Source organism: Bombina bombina, chromosome 6, assembly GCF_027579735.1.
Source record: "Bombina bombina isolate aBomBom1 chromosome 6, aBomBom1.pri, whole genome shotgun sequence".
In the NCBI taxonomy this organism is placed as follows: domain Eukaryota; kingdom Metazoa; phylum Chordata; class Amphibia; order Anura; family Bombinatoridae; genus Bombina; species Bombina bombina.
The window spans coordinates 900,624,439-900,644,329 of NC_069504.1; the positions used below are offsets into that span (position 1 = coordinate 900,624,439).

The 19,891-nt window shown below is 41.8% G+C and overlaps 1 protein-coding gene across 1 annotated transcript in view; it reads left to right on the top strand.

Annotated features, from left to right (window-relative positions):
• Window positions 1-19,891, top strand: part of AAGAB (alpha and gamma adaptin binding protein) — a 149,886-nt gene that overhangs the window by 126,996 nt on the left and 2,999 nt on the right. The window contains exons 8-9 of the mRNA XM_053718519.1: window positions 8,163-8,267; window positions 10,967-11,016. Coding sequence (XP_053574494.1) covers window positions 8,163-8,267; window positions 10,967-11,016 — 155 coding nt within the window. The remainder of the gene's footprint in view (window positions 1-8,162; window positions 8,268-10,966; window positions 11,017-19,891) is intronic.

The following is a 19,891-nucleotide window of genomic DNA, read 5'->3' on the forward strand; positions in this document are numbered from 1 at the left end:
CGGTGCCTTCTGTTTAGGTCTACCTGTCTTGTCCCTCCCTATTCATCTGTGTCCTCTAGCTTGGGTATTGGTTCCCAACAGTAATTGATGAAGTTGTGGACTCATATCTTAGGAAAGAAAACAAAATGTATGCTTACCTTTGTAAATTTCTTTCTTTTCAGATATGGTGAGTCCACTGCCCCACCCTTTATTTTAAGACGGTTATTTTTGTCTAGACCTCAGGCACCTCTACACCTTGTGTTGCTTCTTTTTTCTCCATTTCCTTTTGGTCTAATGACTGGGGGTTGTGGGAAGGGGAGTGATACTTAACAGCTTTGCTGTGGTGCTCTTTGCCTCCTCCTGCTGGCCAGCAGTGATATTCCCAACATTAATTGATGAAGCCGTGGACTCACCATATCCGGAAAGAAAGAAATTTATCAGGTAAGTATATATTTTTTTTTATTATTATATAAAGACTCCAGCTTTACTCCCGGCAACACATTACATGTCATCTATTAGTGTACATAATTCTATAGTATATACCCCTCTAGCTTTCATTTACTGAACTCTGCATGTTAAATCCAGCACACTGCAATAGGAAATATGTATTGTAATACAACAGAGGAGATCATTTAGAGATCAGATCTATTGGTATCTCTTTAAACCTATGTCGTGTAATTTATATGCACAAAGGTTCTTTCATGCAGATACTGAACATTGATAATGATAATGATTATTTTCAGTTCCTGAGGTTTGTATATCTGCAAAACTCTGCCAGTTTGCACTCTATGTGGGATTCAATCTTTCCGGTGCTCAGAATCATGGCATTTCTGTTGCTTCTTATCTGGCTGATATCTAGAGCTATTGCTCATATTTTTAAACCTCTGTCTTTCAAGACGATAGTTGGATTATCAATGTACTTAAATCTCCTTGTATCCTGCTATGAGGGTAGCATTTGCTGGATAATTCCAGCAGTCAATCGGTCATTTTTGCTCGCTTATTGATCCAATGGGCTTACAGGACATAGATCTAATATCCTCTTACTTGAGTCTCATACTTCCAAGCTATTGTGCAAGATCAAAGGATCCTAAGGCTCACATATTAGTCACCTTGGTATGTCCATGAGACTTTCATCTAGCATACCTGTTTCCTTTGATTTGTTTTTATTCCAAGAGTCATTTCTTGGTTCAAACAGGGGTCAACGTCAGTAATATTAGTTGCTCCAGCCTGACGCCGCAGGACATGGTGCAGATGTCCTTTTACTTTCAATGGCTTTTTTCCTCTAAGACAGAATCTGTTGTCTTAACGTTCTCTTTTCTATCATGATGTCATCTCTTTTTTAATGGCGTGCGGTTTGAAAACCTAGTATTGGAACATAGAGATTTATTTGATTAGGTCATTGAATCTTTGACACAGGCCAGAAAGCATGTAACACACGAGATGTGGCATAAGATTGGAAGACACATTTTTAAGTGGTGTTCTTCCAGAGGGTTTTCTTTGTATCCTTTTTCATTGCTAGAATCCTTCAGTTTTTCCACAATGATCTTCAAGGGTTTTTGAATGATTATGGTCCTTTGAAGCAGATTTGCGAAAGCTGCAACATGTCTTATCTGCACATTTGTTTCAGAGTTTATCGCAAGCAGCTTTGGACAGGAAAGTCCATCAGGCCGCAGTGTCGGCTAAATAATAGCTGCTAAAAAAATTATCCCACCCTTTCCATAACATAGACAATTGGCTTGGGTAGTAATCCCATATGTTATGGAGGACCGTGGACCATCATTTTACGAAAGATAACAACTTTTATGCTTACCTGATTATTTTCTTTCTAAATGATGATGGTCCACAGGCCTTGCCTGTTTCAAATTTTGGGGGACAGTTCTAATGACACCTCTATAGACCCTGCTTTGCTTTTCCTACCGTTCTTTCCTATTCTCTACTCGGGTATGTGTAAAACTGAGAGCGATCGGAGGTGGGAGGGTTTTTAAGCTCTTGACCTCCTCCTAGTGGAGGGAAATATATCCCATTATGTTATGGAGTACTGCGGAACATCATTCCACTAGAAAATAATTTATCAGGTAAGCATAAATTGTTTTTTGTATATGATCATATTTGGCACGAAATAGTGGAGCAACAGTAACAGAAAAACACTAATCCTGAGCAGGTCTTTACACCTTTGCAGGGGTACATAGTTATGCCAGGTCACTAATACATAAAAGGCATGCTGTACCACGTTAGAACATTTTGTTTCTCTTGTTAGGTGTATCCAGTCCACGGATCATCCATTACTTGTGGGATATTCTCCTTCCCAACAGGAAGTTGCAAGAGGATCACCCACAGCAGAGCTGCTATATAGCTCCTCCCCTAACTGCCATATCCAGTCATTCTCTTGCCAGCTCTCAACATAGCTGGAGGTAGTAAGAGGAAAGTGGTAAAATATGGTTAGTTTTTTCTTCAATCAAAAGTTTATTGTTTTTAAATGGTACCGGAGTGTACTATTTTATCTCAGGCAGCATTTAGAAGAAGAATCTTCCTGCGTTTTTCTATGATCTTAGCAGAAGTAACTAAGATCCACTGCTATTCTCACATATGTCTGAGGAGTGAGGTAACTTCAGAGGGAGAATGGCGTGCAGGGTATCCTGCAATAAGGTATGTGCAGTTTTAAGTTTTTCTAGGGATGGAATTTGCTAGAAAATGCTGCTGATACCGGATTAATGTAAGTTAAAGCCTAAATACAGTGATTTAATAGCGACTAGTATCAGGCTTGCTATCAGAGGTATATACTCTGATTATTGTGCAATATAAAACGTTTGCTGGCATGTTTAATCGTTTTTATATATGCTTTGGTGATAAAACTTATTGGGGCCTAGTTTTTTTCCACATGGCTGGCTTTATTTTTGCCTAGAAACAGTTTCCTGAGGCTTTCCACTGTTATAGTATAAAAGTTACAGTTGGTGCAGTTAAAATTACAAACTGTGACATTCAGCTTCCCTCAGCAGTCCCCTGCATGCTATAGGACATCTCTGAAGGGCTCAAAAGGCTTCAAAAGTAGGAGCTGTGGCAGTTGTTATGACTGTTTAAAAAACATATTTTTCGTTTTGTTAATCTGTTTTTTTGTATTAAAGGGTTAATCATCCATTTGCAAGTGGGTGCAATGCTCTGCTAACTTGTTACATACACTGTAAAAATTTCGTTTAACTGCCTTTTTTCACTGTTATTTCAAATTTTGGCAAAATTTGTTTCTCTTAAAGGCACAGTAACTTTTTTTTTTATATTGCTTGTTAACTTGATTTAAAGTGTTTTCCAAGCTTGCTAGTCTCATTGCTAGTCTGTATAAACATGTCTGACATAGAGGAAACTCCTTGTTCATTATGTTTAAAAGCCATGGTGGAACCCCATAGGAGAATGTGTACTAAATGTATTGATTTCACTTTAAACAATAAAGATCAGCTGTTCTCTTGAATTGTCACCAGAGGATTCTGACGAGGGGGAAGTTATGCTGACTAACTCTCCCCACGTGTCGGACCCTTTGACTCCCGCTCAAGGGACTCACGCTAAAATGGCGCCAAGTACATCAAAGACGCCCATAGCGATTACTTTGCAGGACATGGCGGCAATCATGGATAATACCCTGTCAGCGGTATTAGCCAGACTGCCTGAATTCAGAGGAAAGCGCGATAGCTCTGGGGTTAGACGTAATACAGAGCGTGCAGATGTTTTAAGGCCCATGTCTGATACTGCGTCACAATATGCAGAAGCTGAGGAAGAGCTTCAGTCTGTGGGTGACGTCTCTGACTCGGGGAAACCTGATTCAGATATGTCTACTTTTAAATTTAAGCTTGAGAACCTCCAGGTGTTGCTTGGAGAGGTTTTAGCTGCTCTGAATGACTGTGACACAATTGCAGTGCCAGAGAAATTGTGTAGACTGGATAAATACTACGCGGTGCCGGTGTGTACTGACGTTTTTCCAATACCTAAAAGGTTTACAGAAATTATTACTAAGGAGTGGGACAGACCCGGTGTGCCGTTTTCCCCCCCTCCTATTTTTAGAAAAATGTTTCCAATAGACGCCACCACACAGGACTTATGGCAGACGGTCCCTAAGGTGGAGGAAGCAGTTTCTACTTTAGCAAAGCGTACCACTATCCCTGTCGAGGACAGTTGTGCTTTTTCAGATCCAATGGATAAAAAATTAGGTTACCTTAAGAAAATGTTTATTCAACAAGGTTTTATCCTGCAGCCCCTTGCATGCATTGCTCCTGTCACTGCTGCTGCGGCGTTCTGGTTTGAGTCTCTGGAAGAGGCCTTTCAGACAGCTACTCCATTGACTGAAATACTTGACAAGCTTAGAACACTTAAGCTAGCTAATTCTTTTGTTTCTGATGCCATTGTTCATTTGACTAAACCAACGGCTAAGAATTCTGGATTCGCCATCCAGGCGCGTAGGGAGCTATGGCTTAAATCTTGGTCAGCTGACGTGACTTCAAAGTCTAAATTACTTAACATTCCCTTCAAGGGGCAGACCCTATTCGGGCCTGGTTTGAGGGAAATTATTGCTGACATTACTGGAGGTAAGGGTCATACCCTTCCTCAGGACAGGGCCAAATCAAGGGCCAAACAGTCTAATTTTTGTGCCTTTCGAAACTTCAAGGCAGGTGCAGCATCAACTTCCTCTGCTACAAAACAAGAGGGAACTTTTGCGCAATCCAAGCCGGCCTGGAAATCTAACCAGGCCTGGAGCAAAGGCAAGCAGGCCAGAAAGCCTGCTGCTGCCTCCAAGACAGCATGAAGGAACGGCCCCCTATCTGGCAACGGATCTAGTAGGGGGCAGACTTTCTCTCTTCGCCCAGGCGTGGGCAAGAGATGTTCAGGATCCCTGGGCGTTGGAGATCATATCTCAGGGATATCTTCTGGACTTCAAAGCTTCCCCCCCACAAGGGAGATTTCACCTTTTGAGATTATCTGTAAACCAGATAAAGAAAGAGGCATTCTTACGCTGTGTGCAAGACCTCCTAATAATGGGAGTGATCCATCCAGTTCCACAGATGGAACAAGGACAGGGATTTTATTCAAATCTGTTTGTGGTTCCCAAAAAAGAGGGAACCTTCAGACCAATTTTGGATCTAAAGATCTTTAACAAATTCCTCAGAGTTCCATCGTTCAAAATGGAAACTATTCGGACCATCCTACCTATGCTCCAGGAGGGTCAGTACATGACCACAGTGGATTTGAAGGATGCTTACCTTCACATACCGATTCACAAAGATCATCATCGGTTCCTAAGGTTTGCCTTTCTAGACAGGCATTACCAGTTTGTGGCTCTTCCCTTCGGGTTAGCTACAGCCCCAAGAATTTTTACAAAGGTTCTGGGGTCTCTTCTGGCGGTCCTAAGACCACGGGGCATAGCAGTGGCCCCTTATCTAGACGACATCCTGATACAGGCGTCAAACTTCCAAATTGCCAAATCTCATACAGACATAGTGTTTGCATTTCTGAGGTCGCATGGGTGGAAAGTGAACGAGGGAAAGAGTTCTCTATCACCCCTCACAAGGGTTTCCTTCCTAGGAACTCTGATAGATTCTGTAGAAATGAAAATTTACCTGACGGAGTCCAGGTTATCAAAGCTTCTAAATTCCTGCCGTGTTCTTCACTTCATTCCGCGCCCTTCGGTGGCTCAGTGCATGGAAGTGATCGGCTTAATGGTAGCGGCGATGGACATAGTGCCATTTGCGCGCCTACATCTCAGACCGCTGCAATTATGCATGCTCAGTCAGTGGAATGGGGATTACAAAGATTTGTCCCCTCTGCTAAATCTGGATCAAGAGACCAGAGATTCTCTTCTCTGGTGGCTATCTCGGGTCCATCTGTCCAAAGGTATGACCTTTCGCAGGCCAGATTGGACAATTGTAACAACAGATGCTAGCCTTCTAGGTTGGGGTGCAGTCTGGAATTCCCTGAAGGCTCAGGGATCGTGGACTCAGGAGGAGAAACTCCTCCAAATTCTGGAGTTAAGAGCAATATTCAATGCTCTTCTAGCTTGGCCTCAGTTAGCAACCCTGAGGTTCATCAGATTTCAGTCGGACAACATCACGACTGTGGCTTACATCAACCATCAAGGGGGGACCAGGAGCTCCCTAGCGATGTTAGAAGTCTCCAAGATAATTCGCTGGGCAGAGACTCACTCTTGCCATCTATCAGCGATCCATATCCCAGGTGTAGAGAACTTGGAGGCAGATTTTTTAAGTCGTCAGACTTTTCATCCGGGGGAGTGGGAACTCCATCCGGAGGTGTTTGCTCAGTTGGTTCATCGTTGGGGCACACCAGAATTGGATCTCATGGCGTCTCGCCAGAACGCCAAGCTTCCTTGTTACGGATCCAGGTCCAGGGACCCAGAAGCGACGCTGATAGATGCTCTAGCAGCACCGTGGTTCTTCAACCTGGCTTATGTGTTTCCACCGTTTCCTCTGCTCCCTCAACTGATTGCCAAAATCAAACAGGAGAGAGCATCAGTGATCTTGATCGCGCCTGCGTGGCCACGCAGGACCTGGTATGCAGACCTGGTGGACATGTCATCCTTTCCACCTTGGCCTCTGCCTCTGAGACAAGACCTTCTACTACAAGGTCCTTTCAATCATCCAAATCTAATTTCTCTGAGACTGACTGCCTGGAGATTGAAGCTTGATTTTTATCAAGGCGTGGCTTCTCCGAGTCAGTCATTGATACCTTAATACAGGCACGAAAGCCTGTAACCAGGAAAATCTACCATAAGATATGGCACAAATATCTTCATTGGTGTGAATCCAAAAATTACTCATGGAGTAAGGTTAGGATTCCTAGGATATTGTCCTTTCTCCAAGAGGGTTTGGATAAAGGATTATCAGCTAGTTCTTTAAAGGGACAGATTTTTGCTCTGTCTATCCTTTTGCACAAGCGTCTGGCAGAGGTTCCAGACGTCCAGGCATTTTGTCAGGCTTTGGTTAGAATTAAGCCTGTGTTTAAACCTGTTGCTCCTCCATGGAGCTTAAACTTGGTTCTTAAGGTTCTTCAAGGAGTTCCGTTTGAACCCCTTCATTCCATTGATATCAAACTTTTATCTTGGAAAGTTCTGTTTTTGATGGCTATTTCCTCGGCTCGTAGAGTCTCTGAGTTATCAGCTTTACAATGTGATTCTCCTTATCTGATTTTCCATACAGATAAAGTAGTTCTGCGTACAAAACCTTGGTTTTTACCTAAGGTAGTTTCCAACAAGAATATCAATCAAGAGATTGTTGTTCCATCATTGTGTCCTAATCCTTCTTCAAAGAAGGAACGTCTTTTACATAATTTGGACGTAGTCCGTGCTTTAAAGTTTTACTTACAAGCGACTAAAGATTTTCGTCAAACATCTTCCCTGTTTGTTGTTTACTCTGGACAGAGGAGAGGTCAAAAGGCTTCGGCAACCTCTCTTTCTTTTTGGCTTCGGAGCGTAATACGCTTAGCCTATGAGACTGCTGGACAGCAGCCCCCTGAAAGGATTACAGCTCATTCTACTAGAGCTGTGGCTTCCACCTGGGCCTTTAAAAATGAGGCTTCTGTTGAACAGATTTGCAAAGCGGCGACTTGGTCTTCGCTTCATACCTTTTCAAAATTTTAAAAATTTGATACTTTTGCTTCTTCGGAGGCTATTTTTGGGAGAAAGGTTCTACAGGCAGTGGTCCCTTCCGTTTAAGTACCTGCCTTGTCCCTCCCTTCATCCGTGTACTTTAGCTTTGGTATTGGTATCCCACAAGTAATGGATGATCCGTGGACTGGATACACCTAACAAGAGAAAACATAATTTATGCTTACCTGATAAATTTTTTTCTCTTTTGGTGTATCCAGTCCACGGCCCGCCCTGTCCTTTTAAGGCAGGTCTAAATTTTAAACTTCAGTCACCACTGCACCCTATGGTTTCTCCTTTCTCGGCTAGTTTCGGTCGAATAACTGGATATGGCAGTTAGGGGAGGAGCTATATAGCAGCTCTGCTGTGGGTGATCCTCTTGCAACTTCCTGTTGGGAAGGAGAATATCCCACAAGTAATGCATGATCCGTGGACTGGATACACCACAAGAGAAATAAATTTATCAGGTAAGCATAAATTATGTTTTTTGTATCAGTATGCTCCTTTAACTACATATTTTGTAGCTTTTATTCTCTCTATCCAACAGATCCAATGCTGGACCTTGATATCCAAGAGCTTGCCAGTCTGACGTCAAGTGATGGAGACCTGGAAAACTTCAGCCGACTGTTTAGCAAGCTACAGGCAATGAAAGGTAACACAATGTGACTCAGGATCCCAACATTACATATCTGCATTTTGCACCAGAGTATGGTTGTGACATTTGCTGCCTTTTAATTAACAAAAGGTCTGCATAGAAAACAGAGCATTCAAAGTTTTTCGTTTGCATAATTTACATTGTTTTACAATTCAGGGACCTACTTCTTGTAAAGCATTTTGCTTATTTTTATCTTCTCATTTACTGCAGGCAGGGGCTGATGCAATTGAGCTCTGAACCAATTCAAGTGATCACTATGTCTCATGCTCCCTAATGAGGCCAAATAGCAAATTCTTTAACCTGAAAATCAACTCTCTGGTTTAGACACTTTTTCAGTATTTTGAAAACCTAGGTCAGTGATGGCGTAGCTTGGCATTCCAGATGTTTCAGAACTACATTTCCCATGATGCTCGACTGGATTTCAGAATGCCTAAGCATCATGGGAAATGTAGTTCTGAAACATCTGGAGTGTCAAGGTTCGCCATCACTGACCTAGGCTATAGATTTTGGAAAAATTTGACACAGTACAATTTTTACATAAAACCAGGCGGTGTTTCATTTTCCCTTAAAGAGACAGTAATTGTTTTTTCCTTAAAGGGACACTGAACCCAAAAATTTTGTTTTGTAATTCAGATAGAGCATGCAATTTTAAGCAACTTTATAATTTACTCCTATTATCAATTTTTCTTTGTTCTCTTGCTATCTTTATTTGAAAAAGAAGGCATCTATGCTTTTTTGTGTTCAGTACTCTGGACAGCAATTTTTTATTGGTGGATGAATTTATCCACCAATCAGCAAGGACAACCCAGGTTGTTCACCAAAAATGGCCAGCATCTAAACTTACATTCTTGCATTTTAAATAAAGATACCAAGAGAATGAAGAACATTTGATAATAGGAGTAAATTAGAAAGTTGCTTAAAATGTCATGCTCAATCTGAATCATGAAAGAAAAATTTTGGGTACAGTGTCCCTTTAATGTGTTTCCAATTACTTTTTTTTACCAGCTGCAGAGTATAAAATGTATGAGATTTGCTTTTTAAGGTTTATTTGTGTATATTAATTAGCTGCTTTTTTGTTTTGAAGCCACAACCTAATAAAATAGGTTGAGCTTGTAGGTATGATCAGATCTCATTACTGTATCACATTATGTACACATACCTGCTTCTATATGTTATATCTGTCTGTAAACCAATCGCCATTACTTTGGAGAGCACAATGGAAAATTGACATTTTATTACCTTCTCTTCTATACCCCACTGGGAGTGTAATTTCTTCTGCTGACTGTGTTAACACAGCTTGGCCTTAAGGCCAAAAACTTTCAGGATGGGTGGGGATACCACAGGCTAAATAAAGTAATTCAAATGTCAATATAAGGTTAAAGGGACAGTAAACACCAGAATTTTTGTTGTTTAAAAAGGTAGATAATCCCTTCATTACCCATTCCCCAATTTTGCATAACCAACACAGTTATAATAAGATACTTTTTACTTCTGTGATTACCTTGTATCTATGCCTCTGCAAACTGCCCCCTTATTTCAGTTCTTTTGACAGACATGCATTTTTAGCCAATCAGTGCTTGCTCTTAGGAGCTTCACGTGCCGGAGCTCAATGTTATCTATATGAAACACATGAACTAATGCCCTCTAGTGGTGAAAAACTGTCAAAATGCTTACCGATTAGAGGCAGTCTTCAAGGTCTAAGAAATTAGCACATGAACCTCCTAGATTTAGCTTTCAACTAAGAATACTAAGAGAACAAAGCAAAATTGGTAATAAAAGTAAATTGGAAAGTTGTTTAAAATTACTTGCCCTATTTAAATCATAAAAGATATTTTTTTTACTTTACTGTCCCTTTAATGGAAATACTTGTAAACAATTAGACTCCAGCAGGTAAAGTGGAACAAATTAAAGGGGAGTTTTGATTAAACTGTCCCTTTTAAATTTAACTCCTAAACATTAACACATTTTGTATTCCAATTTTAACTAAAAATATGATTTAAATCTCATTTTATTCTGGGGTGTTTTGTGTGCTCCTGTCTTAGTATATATCTTATTAATAAAATGAAGCTGTAATATAAACTGATGCTGGTCCTGGGGAAAAGTAAATTTTGCTACACTTTATTAAAGGGACAGTAAAGTAAAAAAAAAAAAAAACTTTCATGATTTAAACAACTTTCCAATTTACTTTTATTACCAATTTTGCTTTGTTCTCTTGGTATTCTTAGTTGAAAGCTAAATCTAGGAGGTTCATTTGCTAATTACTTCAGTCTTGAAGACTGCCTCTAATCTGAAAGCATTTTGACAGTTTTTCACCACTAGAGGACGTTGGTTCATGTGTTTCATATAGCTAACATTGAGCTCAGGCACGTGAAGCTCTTGGGAGTCAGCACTAATTGGCTAAAGATGCAAGTCTGTCAAAAGAACTGAAATAAGGGGGCAGTTTGCAGAGGCATAGACACAAGTTAATCACAGAGGTAAAAACTATATTATTATAACTGGGTGTTGATTATGCAAAATTGGGGAATGGGTAATAAAGGGATTTAGCTACCTTTTTAAACAAAAAAATTCTGGTGTTTACTGTTCCTTTAATGAATTAAATGGCCTTTCATTATCCCATATGTATCTTAAGTCTTATTAAAGCTCTATCTTTAGCAAACATTATCAATTACAAACCATTTGCTTCTTTCCCACCACAGAAAAAGCTGCATCATTGCCTCATGAGCAACGGAAACTGCATGCAGAAAAGGTAAGGTGTAAAATATTATTTTCAGCATAAAATGCCATTTAAAGGGATAGTAAAGTCAAAATTAAACTTTCATAATTCAGACAGAGCATGCAATTTTAAACAACTTTCTAATTTACTTATGTGATCAAGTTTGCTTTGTTCTTTTGGTATCTGTTATTGAAGAGTAAAACTAGGTAGGCTCATAAGAGCTCAGGAGTGTGCACTCTATGGCAGCAGTGCTTTGCAAGATTGTAATACAAAGCTACAAATAATGGTGTAGCTGCCCCCCTCAATACACTCCCCACCTCACCGTCCCAGATCCATTTCCAAAACACTTATTTCCACCCCTCCCTCACCCTTCTTCCCCCACCCTCCATGAATATTTATCACCCGCCCCTCGTGCATGAGCGCTCCCTCTGTTGGCACGCCCAAATCCGGAACTCATGTGCAGCGATGGGCTGCCCATCCGCCTCTCTCGTATCCCTCCCACGCCACCATCGATCAGCACCATCGCTCGCCGATGCTGAGGGGGCCACAGAGTAGGCCCCTCTGCCTCGGTTGCCTAAAAAAGGGTATTGCACGATGCCTCAACATCGAGGCATCGCTGCAATACTCTGGAAGCAATCGCTTTCGGTGCTTGAAACCCCAGAGGACGTGCCAGGCCCACCCTTGGTCATTAACTGACACCCAATGTAGGACGTGCCTGACACGTCCTCAGTCGCCAAGGGGTTAAGGAGCAGCTAGATTTGTTCTCATTGGCCTACTATGCCTTAAAGGGACAATTAAACACCTTTAGATGGTAATATAAAATAATAAATTGTATTTGTATAAAAAAAAGTCTGCAGTATACTTTCATTATTTATTTTGCCACGGTTTACTGTAATTCCATTCTGAAATTGTGAGCTTTTCAATTCCTGTTAGAAATGGAAATGCAGAACACTGTTATGTTCCCCACAGTCATTAGCTGCAGACTCTAGTGACCTATTTATAACTGACCCTAATTGGCCACAGCAGAGAAGGTAACACAAGTTACAACATGGCAGCTCCCAGTGTTTTATAGACACTCAAACTTTACACTTATTTTGTGAATATTTAAACAACTAATGAAACTATAAAAAATACATCTACATGTTGTTATTCTCCGACTAATCTTGTATTTGCATCATTCTATCTAGAATGTATTTAGTGTTTAATGTCCCTTTAATAAAGTCTGTATAGGCTGACATATACATCTGGGGCTCATTGTTCAGCTAAGGACTGGCTTTTATTTCCGTGCTGACTGATAAGTTGCAGGAAGTTCTCCTTTGTAATAGATACAAATGGTCTAAGAGAGGCTGCACCCTCGGTAGACACCATCCCACAGAACAGGTTTTCAGTTATGTTTGTCGCTAGTTTAGCACCACTCTCTTTCATGATTCAGATAGAGCGTGCAATTTTAAACAACCTTTCTAATTTTCTTCTGTTTTAAATTTTTCTTGGTATCTTTTGTTGAAAAGCAGGAACATAAGCTTAGGAGCCGGCCCATTTCTGGTGCCCTATATGGCAGTTTTGCAAGAATGTTATCCATTTACAAGAGCACTAGATGGCAGCACTATTTCCTGCCATGTAGTGCTCCAGACACCTACGTGGGTATCTCTTCAACATAGAATATCATGGGAAAGAAGCAAATTTGATAATAAACTCTCTTGAATTATATGCACTGTCTGAATCACAAAATATTTTGGGGGGTTTCATAGCCCCTTTAAGTGATAGTTGCAAGTTTAAAGAGTCACTAAGTTAAAATTAACTTTTGTTAAGGTTTTGTTTTAGTTGCATGTTTAAAGGGACAGTAAAGTCAAAATTAAGCTCATGATTTAGCATGCAATTTAAAACAAAACTATTATCAGACTGAGCACAGTCTTCATATTTACACTTTCTAAGGCACGTTATTGCGCATGTGCAAGAGTTGTCACAAGGTTAAATAGGCATTTCAGTGCAAAAAGTAAACTGCTATATAATATTATTATTATTAATCATTTGTAAAGCACATACATATTCTGCAGCCCTAGATCATTAGGTACATTATGCCATGGTATCATTTACAAAAAGACAAATACATAAATGATGAAGAGTCAGATGACCCTGTCTGTGAGCTACTATGGAGAGGATGTATTTGATTTTGTTTTCAATAAGCTCAAGTCTGATATAATTTCCGTTTTGGGAACGTTCTCTCTCTGGAACTGATACTTGCGATTTTGTGTTCGCAGGGGCGTTTCCAAGGAAGTTGTGCACTATTGGTTTGGAACAAAGTTCTGTTCTAATTAATATTATCGAACCTTCGGGTCGATTTTTCTTGGACCTTAGACAGTTTTGGGGTGTCCTTATACCAGGGAGGTACTGGTTGGGCGCTATCTGCTGTTCCTTGGGTTCATGTCACCCTCGTGGTGCTGATTATCCTGTCGGATTCTGAAAGTCACTTGGCCTATCGATATGGACTCCAGGCTCGGATTCTTCTACGAGGTATGGGGCCTGGTGCGTAGATCCAACGCTTCTGAGAGGAAGGTTGGGAGTTATATAAACTGGCCTTTTTAGGGGCCTATGGCCACTCCACCCTGAATGTGCCCGATATCATCTGATCTTGGAAGCTAAGCAGGTTTGGGCCTGGTTAGTACTTGGTTGGATCAAGGTGCTACAATTTGCTTGAGTTACGTGACAGACTTTTTCAAAACGTCATCGGGGTTCCTAAGGGTCCCTGGGGACTCAGAACCGTAGTTTTCCATTTCTGTAGTGTTTGGAGATGTGAATGACCTCCGGAGGTCTGGTATTCCGGGTGATGGACAATTTTTGTCTTCACTTGCGGTATTTTCCAGATGTCGACTCTTGTAGCCTAGATGCATTCCTTTTGCGGTGGCAGAGTTTTTTCCTTTCCATTTTGGGTTGGATCATCTGTTCTGGAAGTGCGGAGCATGTCCTTCTTCCTTTTTTTTTTTTTTCTCAGCGTTTCGTTTGCTCCAGTGCGTGGAGTGCAGGGGTCACCCTGCCTTTTCTGCCAGGAGTTGCAAGGCTCCCATTGTTATTTCTGTTGCAGGGATTTCGGGAGACCGATCCGCTAAGGATTTCTGGAGACTGTCTTCTTCTCAATCTAAGAACGGCCCCTTGTCATACCATGGTTTTTAAACTCTTGGGTGCTATCCTTCGACCTTATGCAGATCTAGCTTTTTGGGCTTGAGGGTAGGAGGTCCGTGGTCAGTCACAGACTTTTGCCTTTCTGTGGTCTGGAAAATGACCTTCCTCTTCACCAGTGGGTGCATCAGGTCATTCGGTCTCTCTACAGAGGATAGCCTTGCAATCCAAGGGTACTGGTTGCCCATTTCTTCAATTGGTCAGGAGTTTTTTTTTTCAAACTCATGGGTTTGAGGCTGTTGCTAGGTAATCTTAGTCTACGGACTCTAGGTCGACGGACTAGATGGTGGACAGCTCTGTCCTGAGGGCGCTCCTACCATGGGCGGCAGCTATAGATTCCTCAGGAAGTTAAATCTTTCGATCAGTTCCGTTTTTCGAGGACTCTGGCTTAGGACCACGTCTCTTGCCTGGAACGGGCATGGACGGTTCCCTCGCGTGTACTTTTGAGGGTGGGGTTTCTGACTCTCATGGGAGATTACGGTCTGCCTGAGGCTTAAAGGGACATGAAACCCAAAAATGTTTTCATGATTTAGACAGAGCATACAATTTTAAACAACTTTCCGATTTACTTCTATTTAATTTGCTTCCTTCTCTTGTTATCCTTTGCTGAAAAGTTTATCTAGGCAAGCTCAGGAGCAGCAGAGAACCTAGGTTCTAGCTGTTGATTGGTGCCTGCATATATATATTTATTGCGATTGGCTCACCCATGTGTTCAGTTAGAAACCAGTAGTGCATTGCTGCTCCTTCAGCAAATGATTCCAATAGAAATAAACAGATTAGATAATAGAAGTACATTAGAAAGTTGTTTGAAATTGTATTCTCTATCTGAATCATGAAAGAAAATGTTGGGGTTTTATGTCCCTTTAAGTTTGAGGTCTCAATGACGGGTCCATACTTATCTTCTGGGACATTTGTGCTTCCTTGTAGACTCCAGTTGTCGTTTCAACTGAGCTGGCGATATTGGCCGAAGGGTCCCGCCTATATTGGTAGGGTGGTGTTACCGTTGCTTTGCTCCCTTTTCTTCTCACCTAGGGTGGGGAATGGGTTCTTGCGTGTTCTCCTTGACTTGGAGGTACCTCAGAATCTGTGAAGACCCGTGGGTCCTTGTTTTTCTCGCCACGTAGGTTTTTTTTTCCCCTTCCTGGCGTACTTAGAATCATGGAACTGGATTCTGGTATTAGGATGCTGGGGGTCAGAGTACTTCTTCCCTGGGGTAGTGTTCCTTCTTCTGGAAGGCCGTAGTGTCGGACCCAAGCACGAAGTTACCTGTCATGGCTCATGGAGCATGCCAGTTTTAGTAGCGGTCAGAGTTCTACTCTGGGGTTTTGATCCCTTGTTGATCCATCCCTTTTCTTCCATTCTGGGACTCTTGTTTTAGGTCTTTAACTAGCCTTTGGGCTGGTACCGTTTTATACTGGAGGGAAGGTCGGGGATTGGTCTGCTCTGTGCAGTGTTGACCGTTTACTATTATTGAGTTTGTACTCCCCTTTGGTGGGGGTCTCTTGGTGCCCATCTTCTACTGGTAGCGTCTGCTGCTGGGATGGGACGCTCCTGGGAGTCCGGAAAATTCTGGTCGGAAGCTGTTGAGATTTTTCGGCACTTCTGGTGGGATGAGTCCCACGGTGGCTTAGGGTCAGCTTTGCTGCTTGGTACTTAGTCATTGTCGGTTCTTGATACAGGTGGCTCTGTGTTTACTTGGAGAGCTCTTTTTTTTTTTTTTTTTTTTTTTAACTGCTAGGACAGTTATCCTGGGTCTGCTTGTCTATGCTTGTCTAACCTGATGGGTTTTTACTTGGCTATGATGCAATAAGGACCTCGCGGTTTTCTGGAACACCATATGTGGTATGGTGCTGTGTAAGGGATGAGGGTGGCCTTCTGGTCATCCTAGTGATGGTTTTTTCCTGAGTATGGACTTATTTTTCTGTCCTTGTCCTCTAGGGAGTTCTTTTCCCTGGGCAGTGGTCCTGTGGCAACCTTGGGTTGCTCTAAATTTGATTGAGCCCGTGTTGGATGGTCCTTTGGATCTCTTATGGGGTCCTTTATTCTCCCCCTTGGGGGTAGATAGAGGTTTTTGACTTTTAAAAGTACTTTTCGTGGGAGTCGGGAGCCGCTGGGCTGGCTCCTCGAAGGCTTTTGTGCTCAGCAAACTCTGGGTCTGAGTAGTCTCTAGCACGGCTTTGCAGGTTATGTAACTGATGAGCAGTTACCTGGGCTTCCAGTTTTTCCCTTGTTGTTAAGAGTTTTTGTAGGGTGTTGGGTAATTTCAGGCTGTGGTGCCTTTCGAAGGGGCCGCCTTTTTGCACCCGCCCTTTGTTTGTCTTTAGTGTCCTTTAGCTTGGGTATTGTTCTCCCAAAAGTAATGAATGCAGCTGTGGACTCTTCCCGTCAGAAGAAAAAGAAAATTATCAGGTAAGCATAATTCGTTTTTCTTCTTAAACGGGAAGAGTCCACAGCTCCCGCCCGCGTTTTATCTATGAGGCGGCAGTAACATTTTTTGTTCTTCTGGCACCTTTTTCACGCTGATATTTCTCCTACTGTTCCTTGTTCCCTTGGCAGAATGACTGGGGGGGGAGGTTTTTAAGCCTTTGGCTGGGGTGTCTTTGCCTCCTCCTGGTGACCAGGTTCTGAATTCCCAAAAGTAATAAATGCAGCTGTGGACTCTTCTCCGTCAGAAGAAAAGAAAATTATCAGGTAAGCATAATTTGTTTCTTTTTAATGACACGATGAGTCCACGGATCATCTTAATTACTATTGGGAATACCACTCCTGCCCTGCAGGAGGCGGCAAAGAGCACCACAGCAAAGCTGTTAAATATCCCTTCCCTCCCAACCCAGTCATTCTCTTTGCCTATGTTAAGTGCAAGGAGGTGGTAAATTAGGTGTTAGAAAAAGATTCTTCAATCAAGAGTTTATTATTTTTTAAAGTAGTGCAAGATTGTGCTGCTTTGTCCTAGGGTGAAGCCGTAGACCATATCAGTCTCTTCAGTAGAGCAGTGGTGGCTTTAGAGCAATGGGAACTTGTGGGACATAATTCACACTGCGCCTCACATATTCTGAGGCTGCCCTTACACTGAAAACCTGAGGGATATTACTCAGGACTTTCGTTTATTTGCAGGTCCATGTGAGGGAGAGGACCTCTCAACCCTGGGAACTACCTTGCTGTCAGGCAGAAGATGAGGTAAGTGGTGACTTTATTTCTGGGGGTATAAAGAAAACTGAGAAAAAGTTTGGGCACTTTATTTTTTATACAGACCTCATTGGAATTGGGCTCTTTGAAAGGGTTACAGAGAGAGATTATCCTAGCGTATTAGGGGAGTAAGGGACACTATGGCAGCTTGGACGCAGGCACTGGGGCTGAATGTGACAGGTGACTCATCTCCCAGCGGTTTCATGACTAATAATAACCGACCGGGAGATTACATATTGACAACGATGAGCGGTTTCTGCAGAGAGCGAGCTCAGTGTGAGGTTGTTTCACTGTAAAATTTTAGTAATCGGATTAAGAAGCTACCTAAACAAAAGATGCTGACCAATCTGCTAATTTTAGTCAGACTATTTGCGCTTGGGAGACAGCACCTCTTTTTTAGCACTTCCGGTTATCATAAGGAAAGGAGATTTTTAGATCAGAGTGGTTGCGCTTAGAGAAAGCGCTACAGCTGAGTCAGGAATTTGTGTAGAAGGGCTGACAGGCACCTCAGCTGGGTTAAGCTGAGGTGGAGGGGGGTTTGCAATTCTCAAATATCTCATGTACCTATTTAGCCTTAGCCATTTCTGCCCACTTAATAAACAAGTTTCTCTTTAAAATTTAAAGAGACAGTAACGTTTTTTTTTTATGTGTTAATTTTTATGAATAAAGGTTAAGACTTTTATTGATTAATCATCCATATGTGAGTCAGATTGGTCCAAGAGACCCCACAAAGTGTCTCCTTATGTTTTTGAAACAAATGTGAAACTACCAATCCTTTTCTTTGTTCCTTATGTTGTGAGAACTTTTCTATAAGGATAAAGCTCAAGTCTCCACAAAATTTTATAACCCACACATGCAGTGCCCTGTGCTTCCTCGCAAACTCCATCTGGAGTTACTTTGCAAGACATTGCTACTCTAATGTTATTGGAGATATCGATTATATTGTCTGCCTTTCCCATTCTACAGGGAAGACGCTTGATGAAATGTATTTAATCAGATAAACAGTACTAACTATTCCGGATGTTTCTTCCCTGAAGCCTGAAAGAGGAAGATACTTCGGTAGTATATAAGGGGAAAATTTCAGACTGGGTAAGACCTTTATCTGATACTGAAGTTGTTTCTTTCAGTTTAAGCTTGAACACCTCCGTTTGCTACCCAAGGAGGTTCTATCTATTCTGAACGACTCCAACATGATTGGCGTAGTCAATCCTAATCAGTACAGTAAAACTAAACAAGTAATTTTGGTACCAGAAAGAGACCAGGTACCCCTTTTTTCTCCATCTCCTAACTTTTAGGGATGCTTCCTATGTCAGACTCTATTGAGGAGTCTTGGCGGACGGTTCCCTAGGAGGTAAAAGAATGTATGTACACTAGGGTTTACAATGACTACCTGCAGTGGTAACATCACTAGTGCGGCAGCATAATGGATTAATGTGTTGTCTATTTCTATTGGACAGACACTTCCCTCATAAAAATCCAGGACTGGATAGGGGCCTTGAAGTTATCCAACTTCTGTTCTACAGATGTTTGCCTTCAGGGGATGTTAAGATTTCAGGCTTCCTACAATGACCCGCAGTGTGTTAGGGTTAAGATCCTGGTCTGCGGCTGTCTCATTTAAGTCTACATTTTTGGGGGATTCCTTACAAGGGAAAGACCTTGTTTGGACCTGGTTTGACGGAGATAACTCTGATATTACGTGAGGTAAGGGCTATCCCTCCCTCAGGATAAGAGAAATAAATCGGACGTCAGAGTAATTTTATTTCCTATTGAATTTTTAAGGAAAATTCTTCTACCCCCTCTACCAAGTGGGAGCAGTCCAAGCCTTCCTGGAGACCCAATCAGTCTTGGAATAGGGGAATGCAGTTCAAAAAGGCCTGCTGTTGAATCAAAGGTCCACTCAGCCTTTTATCCTTCTAAGGCTTTTCTTCCTCGTTTAAAAAGTAGATACAAACTGGAGTTTAAGATTTTTCCTCCCGGGGGCAGGTTTTGCCTTCAAGATCTTCTGCAGACCGGACAGAAAGAGAGGCATTCTTACACTTGTATGGAACTTCTCCGACCTGGGAGTGATAGTTTCTGTTCCAAAGCAGGAACGAGGTCTGGGTTTCTACTCAGTTCTGTTTGTGGTTCCCAAGAGGGAACCGTCAGACTAATTTTATTCATGAGTCTAATCAAGATGGAAACTATTAGTTCCATTCTTCCTTTGGCCCAAGAGAGGGTCAGTTAATGACAACAGTGGAATTAAAGGACGCGTTCCTACATTTTCCTATTCACAAGGATCATCACAAGTTTTTAAGGTTTGCCTTTCTAGTCAAACACTTCCAATTTGTGGCTCTTCCTTTTGGTCTTGCTACAGCTCCCAGAATTTTCTCAAAGGTTCTGGGTTCGCTGTTGGCGGTGCTTCAGGTTACGGGGCATTGCAGTGGTGGTCTATCTGGACGAAATCCTGGTCCAGGTGCCATCCTTTCTACAAGCAAGATTCCTCACAGCAATATTGTCTTCCTTCCTGCAATCTCACGGTTGGAAGGTAAATTTTGAAAAAAGCTGCTTA